The sequence below is a fragment of the Anabrus simplex genome, chromosome 1 (assembly GCF_040414725.1).
Source record: "Anabrus simplex isolate iqAnaSimp1 chromosome 1, ASM4041472v1, whole genome shotgun sequence".
Lineage (NCBI taxonomy): Eukaryota > Metazoa > Arthropoda > Insecta > Orthoptera > Tettigoniidae > Anabrus > Anabrus simplex.
In genome coordinates, this window is record NC_090265.1 from 1,471,377,297 (window position 1) to 1,471,402,835 (window position 25,539).

The 25,539-nt window shown below is 38.1% G+C and overlaps 1 protein-coding gene across 1 annotated transcript in view; it reads right to left on the bottom strand.

Annotated features, from left to right (window-relative positions):
- Nucleotides 1-950: 950 nt before the first annotated feature.
- Nucleotides 951-25,539, bottom strand: part of LOC136861099 (obscurin-like) — a 428,235-nt gene continuing 403,646 nt past the window's right edge. Inside the window, exon 4 of the mRNA XM_067138800.2 lies at nucleotides 951-1,063. Coding sequence (XP_066994901.2) covers nucleotides 951-1,063 — 113 coding nt within the window. The remainder of the gene's footprint in view (nucleotides 1,064-25,539) is intronic.

Consider the following 25,539-nt stretch of genomic DNA (forward strand, 5'->3'; position numbering starts at 1 on the left):
ACCATTAGCCTCCTTAGGTACTAACACGTGACGAAAACCACAGAGGTAGAGTCTTTAGTAAACTGTTCAATGTACTAGGCTTTGGTGTTATTTTAGCTACCCAATTCAACCGTCACGTAAGTACATAAATATTTGAACGATTGTTGGATGATCGTTTGAAAAATGCTACCGAAAACTGAAACTTATCTTCGGAAGGAAGTTTTAACTTGTCCTATTTCTCCACTCGGAGTATGGATATTAATAATTGGTCATACATTCACTCCTCGCATACATAGTGCATTAATGTACCGGACACGCTTTTGAGCTTGCATTAGTTATCTATGAACGTATTGTTTTCTCATTGCAATTATTTTGTTAATTTCTGACCCATATAACCATTGTCTTCACATATACATTATCCAAAATCATATTCAAGTACTTCAAAAAATTTTGAGGAGCTGTACTTAATCTCGCAGTAGTATCAACAATTTAACTCATATTTTAAAATTATAAAATTCAATACTATTTTCATTATATTTTAACTTTCATATTCTCTTTACGATATGCGAAAATATAATCATGATTTCCACATGCTACACGGCCATGTTGATTGCTAAATAGTCTCAATTCTTCGAGATCTGTCTAATTTTTGTGATGTCCGAAGAATAAATCTAAAATTTCTTATCTCTGAGATTGATTTTCCGTGCAATAACGTTCAAAATTCCTCTCCAGTTCCACGCTGTCTAATTCCTATGCACAACATATTCTACTAAATCATACGATCATGAATTCGTGAAAGTAATGCTCAATCCAATATGTATGTCCGTAGATAGAATGTCCATATACTTGTTCTATACAACATCTCTGATATTGTTGGCGTTACACAGCTGGTAGCTACAGTTATGAGCACCGATGTCACGGGCAGGGTTAACAGCACCAGTTAGTTGGATGGAGGAGACTTAGCCCTGGTGTCACCTCGCCAGCACCAGTAGCCAGAATAGCGTGAGCTGTACTGACACCCTATGACTTAAGCCTTGCCACCACGAGCCGCATCCTCCATGCTGCATAGCTGCTGGATTCTCACCTGCAACAAACACAAATTATATTATTCTGGAGGAGAAAAATGAAAATGGAAAACGAACAGCTTCACATATCTAACATAATATTTTTACAAGAAATTTGTACCCGTCAATGATTCAAAAATTATATGCAGTAATACAAAGCGAGATTTGAATTTATTCAATGAATCGTATATATTTTTACTCTTTACTGTATAACTACGAAATTAATAAAATTGTACTGACAATGGAAGTAAATAAATATAAAACTAATCAAATGAAAAGGTAGACTATACTTAACCTAGGGCAAAATAACAAAATAAAAAATTCTGCACGAAAATATGTTGTTAATTTTTTAAAATTGAAATCATTGGGATGCAGTCTACAAATAATCCACCTGTAGATTTTATCAGAATAACACAGTTACGTAAACGTACCATTGATGACAACTGAAGTGTTATATCACAGCAAAGAAAGTATAAAGATGTTTGAGTAAGCCGTTCTCATGGATTTCTATTTTTAAAAAAGAAAGCAAATGTAAGCTGGTGTAATAATTCGAAAATGTCAATATAGAAAAGGAAATGCTGTTGTGATTGAGAGCTGCTGATTGTTTGAATTTCCTCATGTTCTTATACAGAATTTGTGACAGTGATAAGTTTTGATCGTATTATTTTCTTATTATCATCGCCTTAATTTACCATTCATAGGACTGGTTATATGCCATGAAGTCCCTCAATGTCAGACGATCTTTCGCAGTTGTCTTCATTGCCACATTCATATGCTGTGTCATCCACGACAGCGGTATCTCGCCCGTCAATTTAATTTTTCCTTCAATGAAACCTTCCACTATTTCCTGCACGAATTTTGAATGGTATATCGCATGTCTTTAACGTGACAAATGCCGGTGTCCTACCATAACTACCTTAGAATCAGAGATTTTATGCCCATATTGTGATTTTTCGAAGGGATATTGCTAGAGGACAGCAATATTTGTAAATGTCTAGTCACATTTGCTTACATAGTAGAAATGGCATAAAATTATAGGGGCTGAATAGTAACTGTGAGTTTTCCTTTGTTCTCAAATGGTGTTATGATTATTTTGTAATATATTTCCTATTATTGTACTTCTTGGCAACCCGTTTATTTATATAGATTTTTAGACTGTAAAATTACTATTTAGCAAGTAAGTGAAATATTAATTTCCTGGAACATTAGGCAGATATTTTTGATACTCTTTCCTTTTCTATCATACTATATCGATGGCTTTCTTTAAAAACCTAGTAAGTCCGAATACTCTTCCTATCCATTATATTCCTTAAGACTGTTCACGCCTCCCACTCTCATATTTATATGCAGTCCAAAAGAATAATTTTCGTTATGGTCATTTTCCTCTGCCAACTCGTAGAGGAAAATCAACCTTAAATACATTATACTGTAGGAGCGTGTAAATTTGCCATGCAATCAACATCCCTACAATACTGTACGGTAAGGTCCATTTTTCTTTAGACATTCGCAAGGGAAAATGAACACAGCGAAAATTATTCTGATGGACTGCATACAAATATATGACCGGGAGGCGTGACCAGTCTTAAGGAATACAATGGGTAGGAAGAACATTTGGACATACGAGGTTTTAAAAGAAAACCATCGATATGTTATTGCCTAAGGGTACAAGATCATTCAAATTAATAGACAAATCACCTTCATGACCTGACATTATAATCCCAGTCATGGAGAACGTAATATGCCATAAATAAATATTACTCTCAGTAATATCTTGCTATGAGCATAAGCATTAATTTCTACTTGAAATGAATTATCTAGGAATGATGAGACCTTATTTCATAAAAATTCCGAATAAATTCCGTTAGCACAGATATAGTAATAACTCTAACCTTATTCAATGACCATTATTTCAGGTACAGTACGATGGTGGCTATTGTTAATTTCAGTTAAGTCATAGGGGTAGTCGGTCATCCCTATAATCTATTGAATCTATCTGAAGATTTTGAATAGTGAAGGGACGTGAAAATATCAAATATTCGCTCAATGTAACAAGTCTGGTGCCACTGGATGCAGAGGGGAGGAAATGTCCTTCGGAAACTGTTGGTCGGGTGAGATCAGTACCAGAAACACAAAGATAAATTGAAGTAGTTTTCTATAATGCTCTACTAAAAATAAAGCTGATGGGAATGACAGTGTTCACGACTATCGTTCTATGATTTATTGCTGACGTCGGGCAGTACATAAAAATGAAAAATCGTCTTGATGTTTGTGTTCATAATATTCCCTTTCATTTAACTGGCTTAGCAATTAGCTATTAACAACTATTATACAGAATACCTCTTAAACTTACTATGACACGTTAATGAGTATATAAACAAATAATAAATACATTGTATTGTTAAATAAACATTGAGATTTATTTATAGTTTATGAACAGTTATTTCGTTGTTCCTTATGATCGTAACCATATTTGTATTATCCACGTAGGTAATGGCCAAATTAATACCAGTAAGGCAGTGAAATTTAGCAGTCGCAGTGTTTGAGGTCTATAATATGTACATATTTCTGCGCTAATAACAGACCCTCATCAGAAGCCGAACCGAACTTATAAACTAAATATTAAATTTCGAATACTTTAAAGTATACGATCATGTCAATACATTCGTGGAAATGACATATTTAATCACACCAAACTTTGTAAAATTATATATTACATTGTATTTTTATATATTTTACTATTTGATGCTCCTCCTCTTCAATATATTCACCCTTAAATATAAACCATATTCATAGGAATTAACAGTCCGACTCGTTGGCTGAACGGTCAGCGTACTGGCCTTCGGTTCATAGGGTCCCGGGTTCGATTCCCGGTCGGGTCAGGGATTTTAACCTTAATTGGTTAATTCCTACGGCACGGGCGCTGGGTGTATGTGTAGTCTTCATCATCATTTCATACTCATCACGACGCGCAGGTCACCTACGGCCGTCAAATAGAAAGATCTGCATCTGGCGAGCCGAACCTGTCCTGGGATATCCCGGCACTAAAAGCCATACTACATTTCATAGGAATTAAAACGTATTGATGGAAAACTGTAACGTTATAAATCTCGAAAAAATGACTCGCAAATGTTCCGTAATAAGTCCTTCAATAGGATATTTTCTATGGAATTCTTGAAGATCGATCTTCGTGTATCTCTTCTGTTTACTAACTTTAATTTTGACGATACTGTCCTTCGTTATCAAGTCCGTACAACTCTAGATCCCGTCTCGTCCTTTCGATACACATCATTATAACCATCCACTTGCCTTTTCTAAGTAAATCTTGTCCTTAAAATGAAATACTCTACACTGTATTTGGAATGATAAATGATGGCGCTTCATGAATATTTTGTCTACTATTGTTCCTTAAATTTCGACAAACCATTCCAATTTACATTTTAAAAAAAATACAGATCTGGAGAATAAATCTCAAGGTTTCTTGTATTTAGAGAGAAAAGCAATTTCACGCTTCATTTCAAGAATAAACCTATTTTTTCTGTATATTTGTTCTCTGTCTTTGTATTATATTTTCCTGTAATCATATCAAAAAGATTCTAAAATATTCACGTTTCTTCATTCATTCTCCAACATTACCCGATCTACGTACCGTTGCACATTTTACTAGGCTCTAACCTCCTACGATAAAATTCTCCTACATGAGGGATTTCACTGAATGCATTTAAATTTCCTATCCTTCTTTCTCAACCGTTTTAATAGTTGCTATATCCATGAATTTGTTTGTTTTGTAATTTTAATAATGCGGACCTATTGATAGCTTAGCATTACATCAGGAACATTTATACCAAATATGGTTATCAATTAATACTGGAATAAGGTAATACTCAACAGTTAACAGCCCAAAAGTACTTGACGCAGTCGAATATTCGACAGAGAACATGAAATGATGATGGAAGAATTGTAAATCACCAAAAAATTATACTAAGGTAAATATTGAAACCCATTGGACATAGGTACCAATACACTAGAGCAAACTCTGTAACATTGACTATTTCTTACATATTAGGAAAATAATCTGGAGGGTTATAAAAGTAAGAACTGTTTGCAGCGGAACATTCCAAAGAATGAATCCAAATAGTCTCACTGGAATATTTCATTTATAATTAAAAATAACCAACACATGGGCTAAAGAGACTTCAGGGGATATAGAACAACTCCAGGTTACCCAAGAAAATATCAAGGATAGATGACTACTGGGAAACAAAACGTCTGCCAGGAAAATAGAGAGAAGAAGGACTAATGAAAAGGAAGAGAATAAACACAAAAGAACGAAGCAGATTATTTGAAAGACAACGCAGAAGGACTAAATATATATGCAGTTTATAATGATTCATCCGAATAAAAAATGAAATACGTACAGATGCTGATATAAATAAAAATAAATAATCAATCCTTAAATAACCGAAAAATATAATACTAATTGAATGTAGTAATACATTATTCGTGCTTGTTCCAGATTGTTTGTTTTCAGGGGCAAAATTAGGACATTAGATATACTATCAAGAATCTTTTACCGTACCAATTAATGGGACATGTGATCCTGCCTCGTGTAGTTTCATTTTGGCAAGCAATATTCTTAAAGGGCTTTGTGCAACTTTTTGTTCCTTGTCGTTTCCTCGTCAAAATGCTGGGTTCGCCAGCCTATGCGGGCCTTCCACTTTGTCCAGTTAGTCCGCAGGTACAGCAGGTTGTACGCCCATTTGTCTATCCCCACCCACAAAGTCAATCCAGCGCTTTCCACACTGTCTTCCGGGTCTCCGTACGAGGGAGTTAAGTGTGATAGCTTGCTATGCAATATATGCTGGTTCAGCTAGGGCTATTTGCCCATACAAGCGAATCCTTATCTCTGGTAAAAAAATTTATCAAAGCAGCTTTCAAAAAGGTCTGGATGGTTTAATTTCCGATGTTATAGAGCCGCATGGCCATCTTAGCACCTTCATTTTCATGGTATGAGGCATCTAGTCGTGGCTTGTAGACGGGGACCGAAACTGTGCCCCATAGACAGCCACTGGGTAGACAACCTGCGGTATACATTTAACTTCAGATGCAGATATATCTTCCTGGCACAAAGGATCTCTGTGATCTCCCACCATTTAAGCCAGGCAGCATTCATGAGGGCTCGAACACCCCGGAGCGCGCCAACATTTGCTAACAGGCATTAATATACCTGAATTCGTAAGACATCGTAGAATGAATTATAATGACGATAATTATCCCATCTTTCTGGGTCCCATATTCCAGTTGTTTATTATTAGATACGTTAGGCCCCAGTCCGCGTGCATCATCCGTCCTTTTCCAGGTTGATGAACGATTCTAATCTACTGCGAGAGTCACTAGCCAGTATAACATCGTCAGCATAATGCAATATTATTACTGAGTGTATTATAATTATATGCAGTCACATAGTACTTGCAGAAACTGAACAGCTACGGTGATAAACTCGAGGAGGAAATAAACAAGAAAACTTATGAGAACCCTACCAGTTTTTCAAGGACCAGTTTCTTAAACTCCCAAATGTAACGTTATTAATGCATATATATAACACGCACGTCAAAGAATTAGAAAAATAAATAGATCAGAATGAATACAAAAGAAGGAGGAAACCTCAGTGGTAGCGTGCGCAGCAGATAAAGTGGTGACTACGTACGTATGTTTAAATGTGTAATTAGAAGTTCTTTGAGACGCAATACTGCTGATATTCCTCTACTGGGATTACTTCGTACGGTTTGCATATTTGCTTGGAGATATTTAGGAGATAGGTCCAGCAGCCAAAGTTGTTGCTTCCTTAGCACCACCCTGGAGTCACTTGTAGGGCTTATTAAGGTTTAACCTACGGACGTGAAGCAACAGTGTGGAGGTGAACATCTTTGGTCTTTATTCCCACCTAATTCGAGGTTTGATCTCCCAAGAAAACTTGGATCATCCTCAATAGGATTCGATGCGGTCATAGAGTCTGCGCTGCGTCCCTTTATAAATGGGGAAAGATACAAAACCGAAGTGTGACTGTGGTGTTCCTTTTCAAACCATCGAATACAATGTAAAGACGTGTAGCAGAAGGGCCTACCCTGGAGATCGGTTTGATATTCTAGAGGCCATTACAGAGGCTGTAGAATGGATAACAACATTGGACATTAAGATATAATGTACTTGCTTTCCTGTTTCTGTATATATGTGCCGTACGATAAATAATAAATAAATAATCCTCTATTGGGTACGAGGGAGAATAAAAGTTTGATTCTGACTACTACACGACGCACACAATTTTCACATCATACGTAATTGTTGTTAATGTACATGTACTTCAGTAACTAATCTTCTGTGAATTAAATATATATTATTTTGTTAATAACGTTAAATGTTCAAGCTTAAATATCCACGTGAGTTCTTTTAGAATATTGGATTCTCCATAACATTTATTGCTTGTGTTGTGGCGGTGTGCTGGTCATTGTATTTGAGGGAGCAGAGCGAGTAGGAACTGTGAAGCGAGTTAATCCGAGGAGAACCGTTTGAGGCGTTGATATACACCAAACTGAGAAATTCCAATCTGTCTCTTGGAGATCGTCCGTGTGTTACGTGACTCTCCCCACAAAACTCCTCTCCTGTCGACTACCAATTCCATTCCCACACCCACTAGATGAGGCAAGACGAAGCAGTCCGTCACAGTGCAAACCAATTACAACCATCCTTCGGCTACCTCTGCTGAACTTAAGTCGGAGATTTGAATCAGTCACCGTCGAAAGCTGTGAGGATTTCTGCTTTACCATATGCGATGATTATGCCGTTTATGAAATGTAATGTATATATCTTATGTAGCATTTAATTTCTTATACAATTTATTCTTTCATTCCAACATACTTGAACGATTTTATTTAATAGTAATCAATTATTGAGAAATGTTCAACAATTAAGTGATCTGTTTTGCAAACTTCGCACGCAGGTAATTTTCTAAGTATTACATACCAGATATATGGGAATTAACAGAATATTGACAGTACAGTTGGATATATAAATACAAGTCTAAGAATGTTCCAACTATTAACAGAGGTAGTAAAGCTATTCAGTATTTGCAGTTTCCCGATACAGCCATCTGTACTACCCTTTGCATTAAAATCTCCCCTAAAATATGTCACGTGCCCAAGTAGATTCTAGTTACATTCTAGTTCTAGAGTGCGTTATCCTCTCGAGTTCCCCTTCAATTTATTTATCGTATGGGAAGTATACATGAAACTTTACAAAACAGAGAAAGAGAAAATTCAGTACATAACACAGGAATAATTTTCAGGCTGAAGAGCTATTGGTTTCTATATCACACATACAACACATGCAAATCTTGAAACAGCTAGTGCATGAAGTTGGGACATTAATCGGAAGATGTCACTCATAAATAACAAAGTATTTGGTTATCTTAACATTTCTTAAACTGACTGGATTTATTTATTTTGTTTGGGTGTACAGCAATAATTTTGAACTTTTCTCCATTGATGCCATTACAAAAACTGGGGTCATGCACTCTGGTACTCGGTGGAAGAACTAGTGATTTAAAGTAGTTTTGTGTTCTTATGTTTTCTCAACTAAATTAATTTCATTACTTTTGATATTTCAAGGTTTAAAACACCTCCTTCTCGTCCCGCCAGCTTTGACTCTGGCCAATGGGAAATGGTTTGTATTTATTTTTCAGCCTATGATAGGCTTCTTGTAACTTTTAAACTATCCAATAAACTGAGGGGGTGTGTCCGGATTTCGTCCAGAGCCTTCTCAAACTATTCCCTCGGGTATATAAACTGCGGATTTTTCAAGCTACATGGGATTATTGTGTGTTGAGGCAGGAGGCCGGGTGCCTCATCCTTCGGCAGGCAGTTCATCAGCCCAGGTAATGACCAACAGTTTTCTATCTATGTAGCTAGCTCTGCAAACTTACCCGAGGGGAAGGTCCTAATCTTCGACTATGTAACTAACTGTTTTCTAAAATGTAAACTTTCTTCCTGCTAATGTAAAATTTCATGAAGTCTTAAACTGTAAATCGGGGATAGAGAGTGTGTTACCCTCTCGAGTTCCCCTTCAATTTATCTTGAGGTCACTACGATTTTGTAACTATTTGTTTTCCTGTAATGCATTAAATTATCCTTTCATGTTAGTCACCTCAGTAGTGTGGGATTAGCCTCTGCACCATCGGGCCACAAGCCCAAGTAGTGTTTTAAAAATTGGTTTTCAAGGATCGCAAGTGTACGCCTCCATATTTTTGTGTTTGGGCCAGTAATTTAACATATACTTCTTTCCCACGAAGGCCCGTTAGTTTGGGTTGTAGATACCCCTGTGTACAAAAATTGTAAATTGTAGTTTGGGCCTAGAGAGGCCAGAAATTTTAAGATTTTTTTGTGTAATATTGCCTTGAGTAGGCTGGGAGCACAGCCTCCTTGGTTGAAGTTGGAGAGCATGTAAGCTCTTTTCTGAGATTTCTGAGATTGCTGTAATATTGAGGGGTGCCTCTGGAAGGCTGTAAATTTTAACAGTTGGAGCAAAGTGCTCTGTTGAAGTATGCGCTACATTGGCGACATTGTAAATTTGTAAATTAGGGGCTTGAAGCTCAAAAGTGTTAAATTTCCTATTCTGTGGTTTTCTATTCTTATATCGAAATTGTCATTGTACCTGATACACTGTTATTTTCACTAAGTGAAGAATGTTGTTAAGTTTGATTTTGTGAAAAGTTATATAACCTTTGATTTAAAGTTTTATATGAATCTTGATATCGTAGATAGACCCATTCAAGCCTGCACCTTCTTTTACCTCTCTGTGATCCACGAAACCCCGGTAACACTATCAATGTTTTTCTTTAATGCCATTTGTTCAGGGCGTCGACCTGTAGAGATCTTTCGCTCCTACTTGCACCTTGTGATATGAACCTGCGTGTAATTGGAATTGCAGAAGTGTAGAGTGTTGAATGGGTTGAAAGGAACGTTAAGGACGACAAAACCCTTAGTCCTCACGCCAGGGATATTAATCATTTACAATTAAAACGCTTGACCCTGCCGGGAATCGAACCCGGGGCCGCCCGGTGACAGGCGGACACATTTCCCCCTACACCGCGGGCCGGACATCTATGAATGTTAATGGGGCTTATGAGATACAGTAAGTAGAACTAACTGGGTAAAATAAGAGGATGCGTTGAACGAGTTAATGGCATTCGGGTAAGGGAATATAACGAGAAAGAGGATATTATACATTGTTCATAACATATATTAAGAGTGGGAACGGAAGAGAGTGGGGATGGTCTTTTTATCAGCAATACTATTACATGAAACATAGTTTCTGTTAGGAATAGAAATGAGTGAACGATTTAGCATTTGACGGAAATAGAAATGAAGGATGTGGAGAAGGCACGGAAGTTCTAGGAACGGTAAGCGCTTTCTTGAATCATATACTTTGAGGTGATTAGCAGTTACAAATACATTCTCCAAGCACAAGGCTATTCACAGCTGCACGTTGGAGGGTAGGCGCACCGTATACATAATAGAAGGAATAATAACCGGCTTTGAATTGAGGAAATCGATTACGAATGTGCGGGTAATCCGGCGATTTTTCGGTGATACAGACCACTATCTGATCTGTAGCGAACTGTGTATCTACAAGCCTAGGATAGGGAAAGTGAAATTAGCCAGCAGATGGATAAGTGTAGAGAATCTCCAGGACGAGGAAATTATACAGAATTCCTTGTATATGATTAATGGAAAGTTCCTAACAGTAAACAGCAAGCAGGTTCAAGGTATAGATACAGAATGAGTTACGTACGGGAATGCTGTACTAGAAACATCGATGGAACGCCTATAAATAACTGTGTTTGGAGATGAGGAAACACGAGTATAATACTGGAATGATGAGGTGAGGGCAGCTTGTAAACGTATGAAGAAGACGTATCAGAAAGACCTATAAACGAGGGCTGATGCGTGCAGGGAATTTTATGTAGATGAAAGAAACAGAGCGAAGAAATAATAACTGAATCCAAGAAGTCATGGGGAGATTTTGATAATAACATTCAAATGTTTGGTCAAGTGGCAGGACATAATTTCTGGACGGTGATGAAGAAAGGTAGGGAAAATTGAGGTGTTTAGCATTTTTGCGTAGATCAGATGAACTCATATTCGATCCGAGGGTATAACTGAAAAAGTGGAAGGAATATATTGAAAATATTCTTGTATGCAGACAACCGAAGTCATGGAGAGGAGGACAATGGTATTAGTAATATTATGCTAGTGTGAGTGGAAAGCCTGGCAAATAAACTCACTCTCTATAAAGCAGCACGTATAGATAAAATCAAACCGAGCTCGATAAGTGCAGTCACTTAAGTGCGGCCAGTATCCAGTATTCGGCAGATAGTAGGTTCGAACCCCACTGTCGGCAACCCTGAAAATGGTTTTCCGTGGTTTCAAATTTTCACACCAGGAAATGCTGGGGCCGTACCTTAACTAAGGCCACGGCTGCTTCCTTCCCACTCCTAGCCCTTTCCTGTCCCATCGTCGCCATAAGACCTATCTGTGTCGGTGTGACGTAAAGCATCTAGCAAAAAAAACCCGATTTTGCGTGTAATCTCGGCAATGCTCTGACCGAAGCGCCATGGCCCGAAGATCATCCCACATTCGAAGTCCGTTAACTCGCGACGTGTTGCCGCCTTCACGACACTGATGTCTGTGATAGACCGCTCAGCTACACCGCAGCTATCCGGGTCATACAAGGGCACATTTTCTAAAGGGACAACCCTTCCCGTGATGTTTGGCCACTCACTGTGTATTACTGGAGTGTATCAATTTACCTTACTCTGTATCCATGATTATATTAGAATGTACTTCACCACAGTGAGCTTTAGATCATGCGCTTGGCCAAATGGTCTAAATAAAAAAAAAGAATTAAGTTAGAAGTAACAGACGTGAAATTAGGGAGAGTAATCTCTGGTCAAACAAGTGTGACCAGTGGAAGTAGGACACTTAGAATGAGATACACAGTTTGAAATGACGTCGATGGATGAAGCTGTAGGCATAAGCTGGTTTCGGTAATGGGACATTGTGAGGCAAATGATGAAGATTAAGTCAGACAGGTGTATAATGGATGATAGGGGAAATACAGATTGATCAAGACGACGGTAATTAGACTCAGGTAAGAGATATTGATCTAAACGAGCGTACAGAGCTAGTTAAATATAGAGGATGTTTGAGGCGTTTAGAAAATTCACAGAGTGCAGAAATGCGTACTATCTGTAATCAAAATATGTGTATGTATGTACATATGTATTGCACCCAATTTGCCTTAGAAGATATGGTAGAATATATTAATTCTTTAGATTCTGTGTATTAATGTTACATTCGACAATTTTAGCATAGGACTTTAGTATTGTCACAGCCCACAAACGTAGAAGGTTTAATCAACCTTAGAAGAGATACGGCACGTTCTGTTGGGGTTTGTTAAACAATTATGTTATAAATGCACTCAGCCAGATTTTCCCTGGGAACTTCCACCTGCCGCATCTTGGGACTGTCGTTTACTACACCCGGAGAACATTCTTTTGGAGATTTTCCACGCATCTGTGTAAGACAGAGAAACTTAAGATGTACGAAAAGGACAGAGGATAGCTGAAATCTTTGTAATTAGACGAGTAGACCCAGTAAATGGCGCACCCAAACAAATTGCCCATTTTTTGCCGCCGAAATTCCAGCTGGGAGTTTGTGAAAAATTGCTCATCAATTGGGCTTCTAATAATTGTATTAGTGTGAAAATAAATTTTGGTGGACCCATTTAAATTAATTACAAAGTAGGGGGAATAATAATCATTGTGCGCAACTGATCACGTGTAGATAGCGGAAGTAACAATAGTAGCGCCATCGAGCAAATGGTCCGCGTTAGTTTAATTGAATCAACGCCAAGTGAATTATACTAAACGGTGCGATCGTACTCATACTTTCATCTCCGTACCGCGATACAATAAAAAAAGAAACCACGGACACTAGTAGAAATGATCCTAGTTAACAAGCGATAACCTAGTGAGTAAATGTCTACGAATAAGAAAAGAATGTTAATGAGAAAAATAAGAATCTACGTGGAAATAAGAAATGAACTAATGAAGGACTAGCCACTGTGTAATAGAGATAGGCAGATGTCTGCATAAAAAAGTCAGTAAATTATCTTTTTTGTGATGGTGGCTTTAAGTCGTACAGAAACAGATAGGTTTTATGGGGACGATGGGACAGGAAAGGGCTAGGAGTTAGAAGGAAGTGGCCTTGGCCTTAACTAGGGTACAACCCCAGCATTTGTCTGGTATGCAAATGGGAATCCACGGGTAAACATCTTCAGGGTTGCCGACAGTGGGATACCAACCCACTATCTCCCGGATGCAAGCTCACAGTTGCGCGTCCCTAACCGCACGGCTAACTCGCCCGGTGGTTAATAAATTAATGAAACCATTGGTTTAATTTGTGACGCTCCTTAATATCACCGGAAGTTGAGTTATAATCACGTATTAGAACCGAAGGCTGATAACAGACGTGAAACGAACCAAGAGCAAACTAATCATCGGCACTTTTTCCTGGACACCACTTTATCAGCACTCTCGTGAGTACAGTTCAAGTTCATTTTCAGTCAGTCGAACAGTTGAGTTCAGTCCATAAGTGAAGTCCGTCGTAAAGGACTACGTGTGCGTGTTCAGCCGAATTCGAGGGAACGCTAAGCGATCGACTATTCAGAACTTGCAACAAGGAAATTGAAAAATGTAAGTGAATATTCATAAACTATATTTTATTCACTCGCCGTGGAGAAATAGGCTCTAAGTAGAGGACTTTCTTAACGTAACAACTTCCTATTTCGTAGGACATTGTTCATATCATGAGTAGATGGGAGAAGTACAAGTAGCCGGTTTGTTTTGAAACAGTGAGGTGGACAGCATTACATTCCGCAAAGGCTAACGGAACATTGAGCAGGTAAAGAGGGAGCAGTTTGGTAAATCCGTTGTGTGGTCACCTGTATTTTAAGTGCGGGAGCATGTCCTTAAGCGCATTACGGACAATCATTTAAAGGACAATGAACGTTAAAAGGAAGAGTGGGAATAATTCTTAGCCAACCGTCAGGAAAGGTAGCACATTTGACCGAGATTTTAAGAGGGCCAGTTCGCCACATATGAGACCGGCTGATAGGGAGGTAGGTAAATATAGGACAGTGTCACAAATTACGCTGAGAGAGCGAGGGAATGGTTTGACGAAACATTAACTGTCTCCGTGTAATAAATAGAATTTAACTTTTGAGTCAAAAGGCTTAAATGAATATGAAAGACGAAAAGACCCTATAGATCTTTATATGGAATTGTACGTATTTTGTTTGGTGGTATTATTAATATGTATTTCACCGTATTTTGTTGGGGTGACACAAAGATAAATGTAACTCTTTGTTTTACAAACATTGATTTATGAAAATTTGATCCGTTAATAGCGATTATAAGATAAAGTTACCTTAGGGATAACAGCGTAATTTTTTTTAAGAGTTCATATCGACAAGAAAGACTGCGGCATCTTTAGGAGTGTGTTAGAATAAATAACAATATTAGAGCTTAGAATTAAGTTGAAGAAGAGTGTTTCGTGTGCATAAATAAGGCGTTTGTCATAAATGTAAAATACGCCAAGTTTGATATACACCAGATACACAAGAAAGATTGCGTCATCTTTAGGAGTGTGTTAGAATAAATAACAATATTAGAGCTTAGAATTAAGTTGAAGAAGAGTGTTTCGTGTGCATAAATAAGGCGTTTGTCATAAATGTAAAATACGCCAAGTTTGATATACACCAGACTTCACCGTGTCAACGTTAATCTTTCATATGGTTTAGCCCAAGGAAGTTGCCATGGATCGCATGGGATAGCCTGACTGATGCAGTTTGGAAACTTTAAGTAGCAAATTTAAGTGCCAAGTGATTGAAATGTTGTTGTAATTAATGTGTAAATAAGTAACTATAGCCGCGACCACGCTGTCATCCGGTGGAGATAACTATGCCTATCTTGCATTATTTTAGGGTTTCGTGTAGGACAGTTAACATTGCTTTAAACGAAAAATTGTAGGTCACGTACCATAAATTGCCAACATGGCGTGAATTAATGTTAAGGGCGCAACATTAAATCATCTATTTGCTTCACGCGTATTGATTTCATTGTGTGCAAAGTGTTGGAATGTCTACTGTATCGTTTAACGACCTAAATTTATATCTATCCGTGTCAAGAATTTTCATAGTGATGGATCGCAACCATAATAATGATAATTGTCTCGATGTTTGCCGACGACGTGATTAACAATAACTATTTATGAAAATTTGTAAAAATAAGGTGGTAATTATTATAATTCTGTCGCTGTTTGCGTGAGTGTTTAACTGACTCTCAGTTATGAATTTTAAGAGGTTTCTGACATAACGTCAGAACAGTTGGATATTGATATCCCAGAGAGGATGTGTTTGGCCATGCAGTAATAAAATAATTGGGAACTTGTAAGAAATAAATTATGAATATATTGGACTGTTTACGTAACATTGAATAGAACTAATATTGTGCCGATTGGATGTATAGAAGTGAGTTGAGGTATGATATAATGATATATCGAACAACAAACAAGAAAAATGAGAATCCCCGCATGAGGAGGAAATACTACTTTGGGGTACTAGTAGAAATGATCCTAGTTAACAAGCGATAAGCTAGTGAGTAAATGTCTACGAATAAGAAAAGAATGTTAATGAGAAAAATAAGAATCTACGTGGAAATAAGAAATGAACTAATGAAGGACTAGCCACTGTGTAATAGAGATAGGCAGATGTCTGCTTAAAAAAGTGCTCTATACACGAGATAAGACTGCCGTACTCACATCCAGACGCATTGAAAATATTTAATTGATATCGGATTGATTCCAGATTTGTACTCTGTTATGAAGCAAAGTTAAATGTATATCCAATTATTTTATACTATAAAAATTACACCTGTGAATAACAATAATAATAATCCATGACACAATAACATTTTCTACGGAGGTTAAATAATGTTTATTTATTCCTGTCCAGGAATTTTGATTGTTTGTTCATTCGTAATTTTTGTCATGGATGGATGAGTGTTCATTTCTTAATCTGATTTTCTTTGATGTTGAAATTATGCAAAGTTTCAGGCTTCTTTAAATTATTAGAGTGACCATGATATGATGAAATTGGACTTGGTCACACACACCGCCCACGGTGAGATATTACCATAGACACTGTAACGAGAGAAATCAATAGAACATTTGGTGACATTCAGTCATTTGAAAGACAGGTGTCTTCAGCATCTGAGATAGAAGTTACACTCAATTTTGCACGTGATCTTGCAGCTTGATGTAAATATTATAAGTTAGATATGATAGGATGTCTTCTCCTTCAGGAGTATATTTACAGTAGATCGTAGAATTATTATAATTGAGGTTTGGCTGCCTCTTTCTTTCACTTAGTTTGTTTTATTTAGTCATCGTGGGATTCACCCAAGGTCTAATGTAAATATGAGGTCATTAACTTTAGGGGAGGAAAACAGCTTGGTTATATTCTTAAAACAACATTTCGCTTTCAGTATCCAAGTAAATCACAACTGAAAAATAAAGTCACTGAACAGGCCTCTGTAGAATTGTAAATAAGTAGGACTGTAAGTGTAAAGCAGTGGACTTCGGACATTTGTATATAATTGGTGAAAAGGGTATTGGAATCATGCAACACATTTGAATGTGTAATTATAATATGTAATTGTTAAGCAGATCTGTTCACTTGATTTCTTTGTGTGAATTTATAACCTAGATAACCCATGGTGAAAACACAGAGATCATGAAATTCTCATGGATAAAAGTCTTGTTTGAGTATTCTTCCGATACCAGATAATGTAAGGTCAGTTGAGACCAAATTTAATCTTATGCTATTTTAAATAACAATAAGGTAACAGGCAGCAATAAACTCCCAAACTCAGGTGTATTCTCAGGAAACTCCTAATTATTTATCAGAGCAGTACCAATTCATACAAGTCAATGTAACTATTTTTTATGATTTTAATTTCGATACCTGTCAATTAAACAAAATATAACTTTAACACTGCTCAGCGTTCTCTTATGTAATAATTATTGAATTTGGAGTTGTAGATAATGGTAACTAGGTTACGCCAGTCATTGGTCAATAATGCACACATGTGGTGTCAATAATTAATTTCAGTCTAATAAGTCTGTTATGGAGAATTCTTGCTGATGGTATAACCGAGTTATTGGTGGCTATTTTACAGTCCTAGTCAATTTAATGATTTAATTTGCCTACTAAAATATTTCGATTTTTAATTAATTTATATTTGAATAAATTATTTAGTAACATTTTAACCTGTTCCATCCTTATTTGGTAGTAATAGTACCGCAGGAAGTAGTATCCTTATGTACCAGAAGAAAAAGAATAATACCGAACCGATCGCGCCAAGTATATTTTATTCCAGACCGCCGTGGCAGAATATTTTTTTTCGTGTGGCTATTTCTAGCCGAGTGCAGCCCTTGTAAGGCAGACCTTCCAATGAAGGTGGGCGGCATCTGCCATGTGTAAGTAACTGCGTGTTATTTCGGTGGAGGGTAGTGTTATGTGTGGTGTGTGAGTTGCAGGGATGTGGGGGACAGCACAACACCCAGCTCCTGGGACATTGGAATTAACCAATGGAGGTTAAAGTCCCAGACCCAGCCGGGAATCGAACCCGGGGCTCTTAACCGATAGCAGGTACGCTGACCACTCAGCCAGCGAGTCGGACGGCAGATGAATGATAGGGGAGATTACCGCTGACTCCACATTCCCAAGGGTACAGTATGTATGTATATCTGTAAATATGCTTGTGAAAAGAGAGCCTGATTACTCATTGTCTCCAGAGCGCCATTACTCATTGCATATAAGCAGCCAGTGAATGACAGCATAAACAATCCCTCCCAATAAATTTATATGGAATTGTAAGACCGGGACAGAAACTTCCTAATGTAATTCGGAGTGATTAACAATTCCAAATTATAATAACCTTCTTTCGGCATGTTGGCATCATGAGAAGTTTTGTGAGGTAGGAAACTATTTTCTTTCCCAGAAATGCTCCATTTAATGAAAATTAGACAACATTTCGTTGTCAAAATTTCCAGAATATTTTGAGATATTTTCCGAGCATAAGGGCCAAAAAATGCATGGTTTCTATTAAAAAGTGATACCGCAGAGCAGATATGTTGGAACCGCACCACGCTGTATCAAACGTGTGGATGGATCTTGTGGAAAGGGAGAAGAAGGAAGTAGTAAGCTATAGTATCGGCCATAACATTCAGTTGCACGCATTGGCTATATTTTTATCTACAGTTGAAACTCAAGTCAAGATGTGAAACCCTATGGCTCACGAGTTTGTTATTATGCGGAGTAGTATTTGGTGGAAAGGGAGTGATCACAAGCCCATTCAAAGTGTCATCTGGATTTCATAATGGACGGACACCATGATAAATGTAGTCATTTACCATCGGTATTTCACAGTGATCAGCATATCGATAGATGACGGACACATTTCGCGGGAGAATGAGTCAGAATTCTAATTATGGATTTGTTGTTACGAAGTGAAATTCGGGACTCTGATCTGCGAAGGAAAGACTTGGTCTTATGAAGTGAGAATCGGGACTCTAAATTTTTTGTGATCTGCAAGTTAGACAAGACTTGTTTCATTTCGAGAACGAGGCAAACTGACCTTTAGGAAATACTTTGTAATTTCAATACTAATTGTGTGACTGACGTTTCATATGAATTATTTTCCTACAAATATTTCCAGTATTTGTGTTAAATGAAATAAGATTTGCATGGTGGAGTACAGCTGTAACATTAACTTTGTACAGCCGAGATTTTCTGTGAGAAGTCTGCTTTTATAACACACCCTATGAGACAGCTGTGTTTCAAGTAGATTTTTTACCTCTTTCTGCCGTTATCCAGCTAATAGTAGCCGGCAGTCGAGCACCAGACATACTGTGATCGATTTTTGTTTTGTTTTTTACGCCGATGAATGAAACTGATTTGAGCGTGCTGATTAATCAAGTGACATTTCTATTATCAGTAAGAAGTGTATACGTTATTAGTGCTCATTTAAGTATCATGGTAGTTTCTATATGTACCATGACGCAAATGTTATATTTTTAAATGTTATGTAAATATATCTAAGCCAAAAGAAAGAAGTGGGAGGAGAATTTTTCATTCAGCTTGAAAGTTTGTAGTATTATGCGGTTCTAAATTGGAGGTTGCTGGTTGACCAACAGATCATCGTATATTGCTGTATAAGGTCTGTTGAAATTGTATTATAACCAAGTGTATATTTGGGCGCTTTTATTCTTGTAAAGGGTAGCTGTTCCTGTTAGCGGTGGGTGGTAAATTAAGATTAGGTAGTGTTATGTTATATTTTGTGTCGTGTAAGTCAATCAGTGTCAGAGTTGAGTTATTTTTCATTCGATAATTGGTGGTTATGTCGTGTTCTGAATGTTGTTATTATTATTATTAATAATAATAATAATAAAAATAAAATATTCGCGCTGTGTTCGCCGAGATTTATTCCGACAAGTTTTGGTAAACTTTCAGTACAGACGATACAAATTTATATTTCATATTATGTGTAACACGGTGTTTTAAATTTAATCTAATGTAAGTTACGTGTTCCAGATCTGTCGATTGGAAGTAAGTCAGTAAATTTATGGCAGAAAGGAATACTGCATTTCAGCGTTAAAGGCTACCACAGTTTCCTGAGATATTTTCAACTGAATACAAATGATATTTTAGGATTACCAAATCAAAAGAGTTTATTTCGATAGATTTTCTCGTTGCAAAAGGCGTATTTAATCTACATGGGATTTTAATGCCAGGTGCTAATAACTGATGCTCCTTGACCAGCATAATTTTTTTGTGCCTTGGATCAATTTGATCGTTATTTTGTTTATCTTGATAGGCCAGGGAGATTCTGCCTTGATCAATCCGATCATCATACTGTTTTTGTGTCCACCTCCGTAGCGTAACGGTTAGCACTATTAGTTGCCGCCCTCGGGGGCTCGGGTTCCTTTACTGCCAGAAATGTAAGATTGGCAGGAGGGCTGGTATGTCTTTGAAATGATATATACAGGTCACCTCCATTGGAGGTGTGCCTGATAAAGAGCTGCACCACCTCGCGACGTGGACACGAGTTTATTCCGGCTCCGTGGGTAAGTAGTTAGCGTGCTGGCCTTTGGTCCAGGGGGTCTACGGTTCGATTCCTTTCTGGGATTTAAACCTTCGTTGGTTAATTCCAATGGCTCAGAGACTGGGTGTGGTTACCGTTTTTATCATTAGAATTCATCACAGGTATAGTTCTATCCCTACAGATGCGCACGTCGCCTGTACGGCGTCAGCTCGAAGAACCTGCATCAGGTCTCCATTATAGTAAAATTACTTTGTGGCACAGTGGAGACATTTTTCTGGACATTTCACGTCCGTTTGTCAGGATATGGCATCAAGGTCTTATCTAAAAACTTATTTAAATAGGTGTCCCCCTTTACATGGTCAGGATTTTCTCCAATTGAATCCTGGAAATCAAACGCCACCTACCTGAATTTTTTCTCATTTTCGGTGTTATGATGGAAAATTATTGCAAGCATAGCCTACTATTCATGTATAGCATAAAACCTCGCAGTCTTAAAGTAACTAGTCAGCTACAAGCTGTTTATTATTTCGTGTAAATCACAAACCAATTTATTAAATGAAGTTAGCAAGTTTCTCTTTTCCATATATATTCTACCATTAGTTGGCAGTACTATGGCATTCCAATAGAAGGTCCGAATGACACAAAAACCGTAACTTGCGACTTCCAGTGAAATCCACACCCGCTTCCATCACAAAAGTTTGCGATGAATTCGACCACATGCAGACATGGGTGGATGAAAAATGAAATGACGTATGGCTTTTAGTGCCGGGAGTGTTCGAGGAGAAGTTCGGTTCGCCAGATTAAGGTCTTTTGATTTGACGCCCGTAGGTGACCTTCACACCGTGAAAAGGATGGAATGATGATGAAGATGACACATTTACCCAGCCCACGTGCCAGCGAAATTAACCAATTTTGGTTAAAAGTCGACCCCGGGACCCCGATGGCCAAAGGCCAGCACGCTAACCATTTAGCCATGGAACCGGACTCTGGATGGATAACTTTGGTGTACAAAGAATGTGATACAATAAACCAGTAACATATTAGCACAGTGAAGCAGACGGCCACAAAGGGTGTTCTAATGCATGCAGTGTATTAATACTCTGTGTCAATCAAGAAACCGTCTCATCACAGGCACATAAAATATTTCTTTAAATAAAATGCTATCCAGCTATCGTTATTTAGTTATCCCTAGTTTGTTTATATTAAGGTCGTCCTGAAATTTTAAAACATATCAATATGATCTAATGGGATACATACCCATAACATAGTTTTTTGTTCCGGCTTTAAAATTTGGTTTACTGGAGTTCCAAGTCAACAAAACCCTGTCCGATCCCAGCCTAACTACAGCGGGAATGCCACAGAGTAGCGTTATCTCACCGACACTATTCAATCTATACACATCAGATACACCCGGTTCAACGTACGCGAAAATCTATATGCTGATGGTGCTGATGACAAAGCAATTTCCTCTTTCTCATAGGAAACTCAAAGAGTTCAAAAATTTCCTACAGCAGCGCAACTCTTGCCTGGAGGATTGCAGCTAATATCCACCTGAACGGGGTTCAGCGTGTACAGAACTTCGCGTTATCTCAGGAGTACAATGATTCGAATGGAATCAAAACTTCCAAAATGACCTGAAATAGAAGATGCCTGTACCAAAAAAGAAAAAAGAATGCCTGTACATTCTACGCCTGCTTGTCATATAACCCAAATGCCCTAATATCATATCTCGATTCCGTTCTAACTAATAGTCCCACCGTTTGCCATCTATGTTGTCCAACTTCACTATGTTCAGAACTGCACTCAAGACCCCAATGCATCAGGGGGCTATAATCCCTCTGTTAGGTTCACCAATTAAAAATCAGAAAACACCCCACTGAAATCATATATTTTTACTATTTATTCAGAAGAAAAAACAATCACTTCTATATGTCAGCCATTCACATTTTTTTCAACACCCACACACCCTCTCTAACCCAGACATCTCTCTCTACTGCCAACCCTATCATATTAAATTTAATTTCAAATATGTTACAAACTCAACATCCTCCCACCTTGAGTTGTGGGAACAACGCAACACATCATTTATCCACATTAGAATACAAAACAGTAAGATCACCTCTCCCCTTTCATGTCTCTTTTGGAACTCAAAATAAAAAACACTTGAGATAAATATCACATAGAATAAATGAACACTTGTGAAAAAATATCACTCAATCCTCAAATCTTTTGGGTTTAATCACCAGTCTCCCACTACTAGATTTCAGTTTGGAGCTATCGGTCGATGATTTAATTGTCCTTCGGTCACTTTCTTTCTTTTCACACAGCTTAAATTATCTGAAGACGTGGTCTTCTGCAGATGTCACTTCGAGTAGGTATACCTTCTGCACCGGTCTCAAGAGTACCCCTCTTTCAGTCTTCAGACTAACAAGTCTCACAACACCACCTTTGCCAGGGATAACTTCCATCACTCTTGCCAACGGCCAATTCAGTCCTTTGGGGTTGTCATTGTCTACTAGTACTACTTCATCCACGAAGGGTTTGTACTGACGTTTTGTATGGTAGTTCTTCTGAATTAGTTGTCCAAGATACTCATTCCTAAACCTCAACCTTAAAGTTTCTTTTCTTTTCTGTCTATATCTGTATCTTTTGTCGAATCTTACATTTTCTATCATGTTGATATCGGGCATTCCAACCTCCTTGACCTCTTGCAGAAACGTTGCAGGGGTTATTGCCACCAGGTCACTCCCATCATTGGACAGGTAGGTAAGCGGCCGAGAATTCATCACAGCTTCGATGTCACACAAGACTGGCATCATTTCTTGGTACGACAAGCACGAATTTCCCATAACTTTCCTGAGCATTTGTTTGATAACAAAAATCAAACTCTCCCACCAACCTCCCCACCACGGTGCAGCGGGAGGATTAAATTTCTATTAAATTTCATTTGCAGAACTATATTGAACAATTTTATCCCACTGAATCGTCTCCAAGGCATTACAGACGCCATGAAAATTCGTCCCATTATCACTGTAGACTATCGCTGGCCTTCCACGTCTGGATACAAAACGTCGAAAAGCTTCTAGGAATGTTGAGGTAGCCAAAGATGTCACAAACTCCAGATGGACCGCACGAAAAACTGCACACGTGAACAAACAGACCCAGGCTTTCTCTCCTCCTCTCAAAATCATAGGTCCTGCAAAGTCTACCCCTGATATCTCAAAAACCGAAGCCTCTCTCACTCTGTCAACAGGTAGATGAGCCTGTTCCGCTTCAAGATGTTTTCCATGGTATCTTCGGCAGACAACACATGATGCAATTGCACTCTTCACAGTTCTTCTTCCACCGAGGATCCGGTATTTCAGTCGGAGCCCGCTGAGCAGAATCTGTGCACCAGCATGACATAACTCTTTGTGTTTTTCCCTAATGAGAGCACGAACTAAAGCATGTTTTGCAGGAAGGATAATAGGACAGCGGAAAGCATAATCATACCGACGTGCTATTATCTTTGTTTTCAGTCTCATCACTCCCTCGTCATCAGTGAAAACACAGAGTGTGCTAAATCTCTCGTCCTTTACTTCTACAAAACACTCTTTTTTTATGAACTTCATCACCATTTTCTCCACTCTGGTCGTCTCCTCAACTGATAGTTCTGCGTATATAATAGTTAATTTTTGTTGTCGACAATTGTGCAGAAATCTCAAGATCCACCCCATCATGCGACCTGTTTTCCGAAAACTCGAGAAATAGTCGAGGTGCCACTCTTGCGTATTTGACTTATTTTCTATTGCGGTCATAGTGTTGACTTTTCTTCTTTTTTCTTCGAACACTTCTTCATCGTTTCTTGTAACTTAGGAGCAGGGCCATTGAGTAGGGGATTGTTTCAGCCATTTCGGACCCTCCCACCATCTCTGTTCCAGTAAATGCTTTGGATCACATCCTCTTGATGCCAGGTCAGCTGGATTCATGGTTCCTGGAACATGTCGCCACTGTTCCCAGTAGAATCTGTATGGTTCCTCGGTCTTGTACGTCAGTTAAACAAATCTTCAGATCCTTTATCTCATCACTCCAAGTACCATTTCTAACATATGGGACAACTTCACAAATTATTTCTTGGCTCAAAACTTGCAGTTCCTTGGAATAGTTTCCCTCTAATCTTCTTAAACCTATGTTGTAACAATCATGCTTTACCTCTTGGGAACATACTCCACCAAACAAAGAGTGTATTAGAGTTTCCTTTCCGACTGACTGGTGCCCCATTTGTTCAGCTAGGCCACGCATAATGTAAGATTTAGTAGACACGGTATCAATGATCGCTCGCACTGTTTTTTGTTTACTCTTACCCACAACAACAACTGCCAGAGTTTGCAAATATACCTCAGGAGAACAAGAGACGTTAGCCATAGTCTTATCTACATGAGTGGCATCCTCACTAATCGACTTTCTTTCTCCCTCAAAATTATTTTTGGAAACACTTTCTTTGTCTTTGTTAACAAGTTTATAACACATTAGTACCACATGCTTCCCACCACAAACAATACATATAATAATGGATTTACAAGCTTTACTTTAATGACCTCTCTTTAAACAAATAAAACAACAGTGCTTGTTACTCAAGATTTTCCTTCTTTCCTCCACAGTCATTTGTTGAGCTTCAATGCATTCTGAACTTGAATGCGGTTTAAGACAAAATACACACTCCTGCCTTTTAGAAATATCACTAGATAACAAGGCAGAAGCGGTGGGGACATTTGGTTCAGAGGCTTCCCTTGGTTTTTTGCCTCCCTTAATCTTGAGCCCTTGGGATGTATTAATGTTGAACCCTTTCGTTTCTAATGAAATTCTTTCCTCACTAACAACTTCACTTTGGAGAAAAGCCATGAGCTGTTTCAAACGATCTTTGGAGACAGAATCACATCTGAAAGAAGTATTCCTTTGCCAGGCCCTTCTTCTTCTGGCAAGGATGATTCAATTAACGGGTATAGCATTGCAGTGCACTTTTCTGTAGTAACTCCTAAACTTTCCAGAGACCTGAGATGTGATTCTAATTTATCATATAAGCTACTAAGTGTTGGTTTTTCTGTAGAATTGACTGCATTGGTTAAAACTAGCTTCAGTAGTTCACGAACGTAAACTTCTACCTGTAAGTCCTCCCTACCAAATCGAGCTTGAAGACTGTCTCTCGCTTTATGATAATTGTCGGCAGTCGGGGGGAAA